At 52.2% G+C, this 10,343-nt stretch overlaps 1 protein-coding gene across 1 annotated transcript in view; it reads left to right on the top strand.

Moving 5' to 3' along the window:
• PCYT1A (phosphate cytidylyltransferase 1, choline, alpha) overlaps positions 1-10,329 on the top strand; it is a 45,737-nt gene extending 35,408 nt beyond the window's left edge. The window contains exons 5-9 of the mRNA XM_015425249.1: positions 441-592; positions 1,654-1,732; positions 4,218-4,360; positions 5,374-5,562; positions 8,982-10,329. Coding sequence (XP_015280735.1) covers positions 441-592; positions 1,654-1,732; positions 4,218-4,360; positions 5,374-5,562; positions 8,982-9,188 — 770 coding nt within the window. The 3' untranslated portion in view covers positions 9,189-10,329. The remainder of the gene's footprint in view (positions 1-440; positions 593-1,653; positions 1,733-4,217; positions 4,361-5,373; positions 5,563-8,981) is intronic.
• Positions 10,330-10,343: the final 14 nt, after the last annotated feature.

Genomic DNA, 10,343 nt, shown 5'->3' with positions numbered 1-10,343 from the left:
CCCAAGCACCAAGAATACAGAGCATCACTTGCCCCAGAGTCCCTATCAATACCTCTGCTCCCGATGTTTATCCAGTTCCCTCTTGAAGCCGTCCATGCTTGTAGCCTGTGGCAGTGAATTCCAAGTGTTAATCACTCTTTGGGTGAAGAAGGAGTTTCTTTTATCTGTTCTAACCCGACCACTCAGCAATTTCATTGAGTGCCCACGAGTTCTTGTATAGTGAGAAAGGGAGAAAAGGACTTCTTTCTCAACCTGCTCTGTCCCATGCATAATCTTATAAACCTCGATCATGTCACCCCTCAGCTGTCGTTTCTCCAAGCTAAAGAGCCCCAAGCGCTTCCGCCTTTGTCTTTGCAGGGGGGTATGAGGTTTGGGACCCTTCGCAAGTGAGCCGCACCGCTCCCCGACTTTGTATCACTTGTTGTTTTCTCCACTCGCAGTCTGCAGCGACGAACTAACCCACAACTTCAAGGGCTTCACAGTGATGAACGAGAACGAGCGCTACGATGCCGTGCAGCACTGCCGCTACGTGGACGAGGTGGTGCGGAACGCCCCGTGGACGCTCACACCGGAGTTCCTGGCTGACCACAGGGTAAAGAAGACCGGGGGTGGTGTTGAGCATCCCTTGTGTTTTTAGACTGACCCCAGAGGCAGGTTCTTGGTGCTGGGGGGGGGGCAAGAGTGGAAGGGCTTCTGGAGTTCTGGCCCCGCTGGTGGACCTCCTGACAGCACCTGGGTTTTGGCCACTGTGTGACACAGAGTGTTGGACTGTGTGGGCCACCTGCCTGATCCATCATGGCTTCTCTTATGTTCTTATGTCTGGGGCAGTGATGCTCTGTATTCTTGGTGCTTGGGGGGCAAGAATGGGAGGGCTTCTGGGGTTCTGGCCCTGCTGGTGGACCTCCTGATGGCACCTGGGTTTTGGCCACTGTGTGACACAGAGTGTTGGACTGGACGGCCCACTGGCCCAATCCAACATGGCTTCTCTTATGTTCTTATGTCTGGGGCAGTGATGCTCTGTATTCTTGGTGCTTGGGGGGCAAGAGTGGGAGGGGTTCTGGCCCTGCTGGTGGACCTCCTGACGGCACCTGAGTTTTGGCCACTGTGTGACACAGAGTGTTGGACTGGATGGGCCACTGGCCCAATCCAACATGGCTTCTCTTATGTTCTTATGTCTGGGGCAGTGATGCTTTGTATCCTTGGTGCTTGGGGGGCAAGAGTGGGAGGGCTTCTGGGGTTCTGGCCCTGCTGGTGGACCTCCTGATGGCACCTGGGTTTTGGCCACTGTGTGACACAGAATGTTGGACTGGATGGGCCATTGGCCTGATCCACCACTTGGCTCCTCTTGTGTCCTTAAGGTGTGAGGGGTTCTGAAAGTCAAAATGGGCAGCTGTATGGCCTCCTGCTTTCCCCTGGTACTTTTCTATCATTGGGGGCCGGAAATCTCTCGGGGCAAGCAGAGGGCTGAAGTGTCTTCCATCCCACCGCCATGCTCTCTTGCACTGCCAGTTCCTGCCCAGGGCACCCGGGTCATTTTGGCTCGGGGGTCCCGCCGTGACAGCCTCCCCCTCCCAGCTCTCTCTCTCCCCCCATGCCAAGCAGTCTCTGTTCCCGTTTGCTCTTCTGCTGACGGCTTTTATCGCCCAACTGCAGATTGACTTTGTTGCCCACGACGACATCCCATATTCCTCTGCCGGGAGCGACGACGTCTATAAGCACATAAAGGAAGCAGGTGAGTCCGATGAGGCTGACGGGCAGTAGGTTCGGGACGGACAAAAGGAAAGACCACTTCACACAGGGAGGGATTGAAATATGGAATTCGTTGCCAGAGGATGTAGTGATGGCCGCATGAATAAACAGGTTTGAAAGGGGTTTAGATAGATTCGTGGAGGATAGTTCTAGCAGTGGCTATGTCAGAACCCACAGCTTACAACGAAGTACACGCATTCAGGAATGGTTATACGTTTATTGCAAAGCTATAGATGCAGTAACACAGGCACTGTTAAGAATGGTGGCAACCCACTGAGCATAATAGGATATAGGGCATTCGTATGCCCCCCCCCCCCATGGCGTGGACCAATTAGGTACCCTCCTGTGGGTGGGGAAAGCTGGGAAGAAGTAGTCTCTCACGGGACATCGGAGACTTCCAGACAATACAACCTCCAACACAACCTCCTCCTGCACATCTGTAGAGATAAGCATTTCTGCACAGGCAGAACAGCAGAGATAGGAATGCAATAGCAATTACCAAGACACAGAATGAACTCCCCTACCCCCATGGCAGCATAGCTGACAGGCTACTAGCCATGGTGGCTGAGGGGAACCTCCACATTCAAAAGCACAAAGCCTCTGAATCCCAGAGCCAGGAGGCAGCATCAGGGGAAGGCCTCGGCCTCTATGCCCAGTTGTTGGCCCTGCAGAGGAGCTGGCTGGCCCCTGTGTGAGACGGGAAGCTGGGCTAGATGGACCCTCACTGGTCTGACCCAGCAGGGCTCTTCTGATGTTCTTATGAAGGCCTCAGCCTCTATGCCCTGTTTGTGGGCCCTCCAGAGGAACTGGTTGGCCCCTGTGTGAGACGGGATGCTGGACTAGATGGACCCTCACTGGTCTGACCCAGCAGGGCTCTTCTTGTGTTCTTAGGAAGTGAGTACAGGTCCTAGTGAGGCACATGTCCTGAAGGGGCTCAACTAATAAACAGGAAGAAGTTTCGTGTCTGACCTGCCCATCACCCGGACATTTGGGCTCGCGCTTTGAATTGTTCTCTCAAGGGCAGTTCTGGAGAGAGCTCTCTCAGCTCCACCTACCTCACCAGGTGTCTGTTGTGGGGAGGGGCAGGGAAAGGGATTGTAAGCAGCGTTCCCTCTAAGCTAACTTAGTGTGAGCTAGCTCATGGTTTTTTAGCCTCCACTGGGTCACACATTTTTGTCTCAGCTCAGGAAGGGATGGCTCCAGAGCAAACTAATTCACGCAGTAGCCAAATCGTTCGCTCACAACTTTAATTCCAGTAGCTCACAAAGTAGGATTTTTGCTCACAAGACTCCACAGCTTAGAGGGAGCATTGATTGTAAGCCGCTCTGAGACTCCTTCAGGTAGTAAACGGCGGGGTATAAATCCAGTCTCCTCCTCCTCCTCCTCATGTTCCCGCTTAGCTTCTGAAATCTGATGAGATCAGGCTAGAAGAGAAGAAGAAGAGATTGGATTTATACCCCATGGCCCTTCACTACCCAAAGGTGTCTCAGAGGGGCTTACAAACTCCTTTCCCTCCCCCTCCCCAGACCAGATATCACGTGAGGTAGGTGGGGCTGAGAGAGCTCTGGCAGAAACTGTTCTTTTTCAAGAACAGCTCTTATCAGAACTACGGCTTGGCCAAGGTCATCCAGCCAGGTGCAAGTGGAGGAGTCGGGAATCAAACCCGGTTCTCCCAGATTAGAGTCTGCGCACTTAACCACGACACCAAACTGTCTTACAATCTCCTTTCCCTTCCCCTCCCCACAACAGACACCCTGTGAGGTCGGTGGGGCTGAGAGAGCTCTTGACAGAAAGTTCTCTTTTTCAAGAACAGCTCTTCTCAGAACTACAGCTTGCCCAAAGTCATCCAGCCAGGTGCAAGTGGAGGAGTGGGGAATCAAACCCGGTTCTCCCAGATTACAGTCCGCGCACTTAACCACGACAGCGAACTGGCTTGCAATCTCCTTTCCCTTCCTCTCCCCACAACAGACACCCTGTGAGGTCGGTGGGGCTGAGAGAGCTCTCTTGAGGACTGCCCTTGAGAGAACAGCTCTGAGAGAACTCGTGACTGACCCACAACAGACACCCTGGGAGGAAGGTGCGGCTGAGAGAGCTCTTGACAGAAACAACTCTTTTTCAAGAACAGCTCTTGTCAGAACTAGGGCTTGCCCAAGGTCATCCAGCAGGTGCAAGTGGAGGAGTGGGGAATCAAACCCGGCTCTCCCAGATTAGAGTCCGCGCATCTCACCAAGACACCAAAGTGGCTCGCGTGAGCCATCGAGGTCAGGGCAAAAGACAGTCAGAGGTGCTTTGCCCTTGCCCGCCTCTGCGTCGTGACCTTGGTCCCCCTCGCTGGTCTCCCATCCAAGTGCTGACCAGGGCCGACCCTGCTGAGCTTCAGAGATCTGACGAGATCAGGCTAGGCTGTGCCATCCAGGCCAGGGCTTCACAGACACACGCCAAGCCAAGCTGTATTCTGTCTCTTCTAGGAATGTTTGCGCCAACCCAGAGGACGGAAGGGATCTCCACGTCGGATATCATCACCCGCATTGTCCGGGACTACGACGTCTACGCGCGGCGGAACCTGCAGAGAGGCTACACAGCCAAAGAGCTCAATGTCAGCTTCATTAACGTGAGTCCCGCCAGCTCCTTTTCTGTCACGCGGTGACTTCTGTGGTCCAGCTGGTTTGAAGGGGAATCTGGGGTTGCTCGGAAAGACCTGGTAGCCGACAGGCTCTGGCCTGGAACTCGCTTGCTTTCATTGGTCGGAGACGTTTTTATCCTCCACAAGGCCGAGTGTGGCATTCGTAGGGTTCTCTTCCTTCATTTTACAGTCTCACTATGACTCTGCAAGGTAAGAGAAGAGGCGTTGACGGGGGGCAAATGCCATCAAGTCGCAACCAATGTTTGGCAGTCCCATAGAGCAGGGGGTGTCAAACATGTGGCCCGGGGGCCAGATCAGGCCCCCCGGAGGGCTCCTATCAGGCCCGCAGTGGAACTGGCTGTCTTCTGCTGCTTCTTCCAATTCTGCTGCTGCTGCATCATCCTAGGTTTGCAGCTTACAGATACGCACCTGAACAGCATACTCAAGAATGCAGCAGGACAGACATTTTGATGCAATAATTCAGAGCAAGAGGTGTCAGTTATCAGACACTGTTAAATAAACAAAATATTGCAAGCGTGCTAAAGTTTTAAGCATGTTTTTAAGTAAAAAACAACACAACCCTTTGTGTTTGTGTTTTTTATAAAGTTTCTGTCTCCGCTCCCTGGCATTACATTTTATGGCACACATGGCCCGGCCCAACAAGGTCTCATTTATGTCAGATCTGGACCTCATAACAAATGAGTTCTACACCATTGCTCTAAGGGAAGAGGTGCTGATATTCTGGGTTGCCTCTGTGCCCTTTAGATATGGCTTTTGTCACCTCCTTTTTTTGTCCCCGAGTTTTACAGGAGGTGCCAAACTTTCTGAAATCCAGATCTTGCCTTCGAAACCCATTTTATGGATGCACCAAATCTCGGCAACCAAATTCAAGACTTTTTGTACACCGAATCTGAGCCTACCTTATCGAGGGGAGCGTGCACCGTCCTCTGTGTGGGGGCCACTGGCATCATTACCCACCCAAATCCCCTTGTCTTTCCCAGGAGAAGAAGTACCATTTGCAGGAGCGCGTCGATAAGGTGAAGAAGAGAGTGAAGGACGTGGAGGAGAAGTCCAAGGAGTTTGTCCAGAAAGTGGAGGAGAAGAGCATCGACCTCATCCAGAAATGGGAGGAGAAATCCCGCGAGTTCATCGGGAACTTCCTGGAGATGTTCGGCCCCGAAGGAGCGCTGGTAAGGAGTCACGGAGCTTTTCCCATCTCTGCCTATCCCCCAAGGGCTTGGGGGCACCCCTGCCCTTTGTACTGCGCTTTGCCGCAGGTGTCTCACACGTGGTCAGGTCCCGGAGCGCATACGTTGATTCTCCTCCGCAAAGTTCTGGTATTATGGGAGAGGGAGGGGAAAGTTCCCCCTACCCACTTTCTCCATCCCGTGCCACAACAAAAAGGAGGGTCTCGGGCAATGTTCCCTCTAAGCTGTGGAGTCTTGTGAGCAAAAATTCTCCTTTGCGAGCGACTGGCATTAAAGTTGTGAGCGAGCGATTTGGCTGCTGCATACATCAGTTTGCTCTGGAGCCATCCTTCCCGAGCGAAGGCAAAAATCTGTGAGCCGGAGGCTAAAAAATTGTGAGCTAGCTCACAATTTTTTAGCCTCCGGCTCACAGATTTTTGCCTTCGCTCGGGAAGGATGGCTCCAGAGCAAACTGATGTATGCAGCAGCCAAATCGCTCGCTCACAACTTTAATGCCAGTCGCTCGCAAAGGAGAATTTTTGCTCACAAGACTCCACAGCTTAGAGGGAACACTGGTCTCGAGGGGTGAAGGTCTCAGGGGACAGGATGCTGGACTAGACGGATAAGATCAGGAGAGTAATGCTGGATCAGACCAGTAGTCCACCTGGTCCAGCATCCTGTCTCACACAGTGGCCAACCAGTTCCTCTGGAGGGCCAATAAGAAGGCAGAGTGGCCGAGGCCTTTGTAAGACCATCAGAAGAGCCCTGCTGGATCAGGCCAGTGGTCCCCCTAGTCCAGCATCCCGTCTCACATGGCAGCCAACCAGTTCCTCTGGAGGGCCAACAACACGGCACAGAGGCCGGGGCCTCCGTAAGAACATCAGAAGAGCCCTGCTGGATCAGACCAGGGGTCCATCTGGTCCAACACATTCCCCTGGTGTTGTCTCCTGACACTGGGAGTCAGAGGTTGACTGCCTCTGAACATGGAGGTCAAGAACATAAGTAGAGCCCTGTTGGGCCACACCAGTAGTCCATCTAGTCCATCATCCTGTCTCATACAGTGGCCAGAAAATAAGTATAAAGACAACAGTCGTGAGAGTCTGGCCCAAAAAGCTTCCTATGTATTACAATCTAAAGCACGAAAAACATCATTCATAAATCATAAGAAAATCCTTGTGCATAGGCACAGAATCTCCAGATTATATAACAACGTTTCAATAATGGATCTTCCTCAGGAGATGATGATGATGATATTATTATTATTATTATTATTATTATTATTATTATTATTATTATTATTAATTTATTTATTTTAAATCCCCGGAGGGGTATTTTTTATTCTTTTTTTACAAGACTACAAAACTACAAAGAAACTATGAGGGAGTGGGATAACATCTAAGGATAAAGGATCGATAACCACACTACACTAAAAACCCCAAGAGGAGGTGATCATATCCATGTTAGTCTAAGTGTTATTAATAAAAGTGTTAGTACAACAATAAATAAATAAATAAATAAATACTAAGGAGCTGCGGTGGCTCAAGTGGTTAAGACGCTGAACTGCAGGCTGTGGAAGGTCAGTAGTTCAGCAGTTCGAGACCCGAGTTGCCGCATGACGGAGTGAGCTCCCGTCTCTACTTCCAGCTCCTGCCAACCGAGCAGTTCGAAAGCAAGAAATTGCAAGTAGATAAATAGGTACCACTTCGGTGGGAAGGGAACAGCTTTGGTGTTTAGTCATGCCGGCCACATGACCACGGTAACGTCTTCGGACAGCGCTGGCTCTTCGGCTTTGAAGCGGAGATGAGCACCGCAACCCTAGAGTCGGAATCGACTGGCTTTCAAGCAAGGGAACCTTTACCTTTTACAACAATATACTTGTAGAGTTCTTGTTTGTCTCGGCTTCAATGTTAGTATGGTAGTTGTTGTGAGAGAACTTTCTGAGCATCTTCTTGTGGCTTCAAAAAGCAATTCTGCCTTTACTTCGGTTTTCTGTCTCTGAAATCATATGTCACTTTCGTTGCGCCTGCACCCGTTTCTACAGCAGAGTCCTCTTCCATTCCAGAGGTAGCAGAGTCACTTGATTTCGGTTCTTCATCTTTGGATTCTTCTTCCATTCCCAACTGGCGTCTCAAAAATTCTTTGGCTTTAAAAACGGAGTCAATCTTTTCTCTTTTGTCGTTGATTTTAAAGATGTTCCTCAGGAGATATTAGAGTAGTACAAAAGCTCTCTGTACTCATGAAGTGCTTGACAACAAGTCATAAAGAATACAACATTCAGATAGGACGCTGATCTCAATAAATGTTCAGGCTCGAATATGCTGCTAAGCTTCTAAATGGATCCCGGGAGAGATGGATACGGAGAGCTTTTGTACTACTTTAATATCCCCTGAGGAAGATCCATTATTGAAACGTTGTTATATAATCCGGAGACGACGTAAATTATGTACCTATGCACAAGGATTTTCCTATAATTTATTAATGATGTTGTAGTGCTTTAGATTATAATACATAGGAAGCTTTTTCTTTGCAAGTCCTGGTGACTGCTTGATTTGTGGGTCAGACTCTCACGACTGTTGTCTTTATACTTATTTTCTGATTGGGTCGTGTTTGTCCATATTTATCATACAGTGACCAGCCATTTCCTCTGTACGGCCAACAACAGAGTATAGAGGCCAAGTCCTTCCCCCGATAAGAACATCCGGAAGAGCCCTGCTGGATCAGACCAGTGAGGGTCCATCTAGTCCAGCATCCTGTCTCACACAGTGGTCAACCAGTTCCTCTGGAGGGCCAGCAACAGGGCAGAGAGGCCAAGGCCTTCAGAAGAACATCAGAAGAGCCCTGCTGGATCAGACCAGTGAGGGTCCACCTAGTCCAGCATCCTGTCTCACACAGGGGCCAACCAGTTCCTTTGGACGGCCAACAACAGGGCAGAGAGGCCGAGGCCTTCAGAAGAACATCAGAAGAGCCCTGCTGGATCAGACCAGTGAGGGTCCACCTAGTCCAGCATCCTGTCTCACACAGGGGCCAACCAGTTCCTTTGGAGGGCCAACAACAGGGCAGAGAGGCCGAGGCCTTCAGAAGAACATCAGGAGAGCCCTGCTGGATCAGACCAGTGAGGGTTCATCTACTCCAGCATCCGGTCTCACACAGTGGCCAACCAGTTCCTCTGGGGGTCCCACAACAGGACACAGAGGCCGAGGCCTTCCCCTGACATTGCCTCCGGGCTCTGGGATTCAGAGGTTGACTGCCTTTGAGCATGGAAGTTTCCTTTAGTCACGACCGCATGATTCAGAGAAGTAGGAATCAAAGCATCGTCCTCTTTTAAACCCCCCCCCCCCAAAACGAAACCTGCCTGAACGCCTCCCCGAAGGTTCCGGCTGGCTGGCTTCTGAACCGTTTCTCTCTCTCTCTTTCCCCTCCAGAAACACATGCTGAAGGAGGGCAAAGGCCGGATGCTGCAGGCCATCAGCCCCAAGCAGAGCCCCAGCAGCAGCCCCACCCACGACCGCTCTCCCTCGCCGTCCTTCCGCTGGCCCTTCACGGCCCGGACGCCGCCAACCTCCCCCACCGGCCTCTCCCGGAACAAGTCCACGATCACCTACGACATCAGCGAGGACGAGGAGGACTGAGGGGGAGGGGGAGCGTCACAGGTGCGGAACGGGCGGTCTCCAACCTCCAGAGGGCGAAGAGAACCACCAGAGAGTGCCAGGGAGCCATCGCCGAGAGGCTGTGTCTGCCGCGGGGCCCTCCCCGCGGAGACCCTGTTTTCTCAGAATAAAGGGGAAGGCGGGACACGGCTCCGTCTTCCCCAGCAATTTCCCCTTCCCCCTTTCTTTCCCCTTTTATCGCTTCTTTTCCTTTCGGTTTCTAGGGGGAAAGGGGAAGTGTGGCTCTTCTCTTTTTTTAAAAAAAGCAAAGGTGTTCTTATTTTGGGGAGCCTTCTCCAGTGGTATTAAATGAACCACTCCAGTTGGTTGGGGATTGTTGGCCAGGCTCGGCAAAGGAGCCGACCCCCGGGACGAAAAACCCCTTGCCCGCCGGTCTGTTTCACCCGTTGATCGCACAGAGGCCGGGCCCGGCTCCCTCGCGGGCCGACCCCAGCGCCTCGGGGTTCCCCGGGCCTGCGTATGACGGAGGCGGCACAGGAAGAAGCAAGTCCGTCAGACCCCCGGGGGACAGGCAGCTCCAGATTGTGGAGGTGCAGAACACGGTTTGGTTCTCCTAGATTCCCAGAGCAGGGCTTGGCCCCTTGCAAACCGTTTATTTTATTTTTGGGGGGGGGGTCCCTCCCGGTCACCAAGTTGCCAGTCCTCAAGAGAACAAAGCCCGGAAATCAGAATAGCACCTGCCGATTTCCCACTGTGACCCAATGATACTGTTGCCATCTTGCCCTACGTGTTTGTTTTTTTTTAATAAAAGAAGGGATTAGAAAGAGAGAGGTTCTCACGTCCCCAAACTCACGCCAAGGGGCGAAGCTCCCTCGATCCGCCTGCAGACGCCCAGCGGGGGATTGTGGGTCAAATTGCTGCCAAGCACCATGGGAAAGCGGCTCACTCCCACATTAGAGGGGACTCTGACGGTGGTGGCGCGCCTCCCTTTGGACGTGTTTTCCACCCGCACTGATGGATCACGCTCACTGTGCAGCATTTGGGTACCCGGCCCCACTCTCCGTGGGGGTCCCTCGGGTAGCCCCGCTTCCGTCTGGAACGTGCTCTTCAGCCGTCAAACCAAAGAGCGCCAAAAGCTGCCCCAACATGGTCTTCTCCCCCCCCCCCCCCCCCCCC

This window comes from Gekko japonicus, unplaced genomic scaffold, assembly GCF_001447785.1.
Source record: "Gekko japonicus isolate JY-2015 unplaced genomic scaffold, Gekko_japonicus_V1.1 scaffold2, whole genome shotgun sequence".
Classification (NCBI taxonomy): Eukaryota; Metazoa; Chordata; class Lepidosauria; order Squamata; family Gekkonidae; genus Gekko; species Gekko japonicus.
The sequence above is the reverse complement of the archived record's forward strand: the minus strand, read 5'-3'. Positions and strand labels throughout refer to the sequence as shown.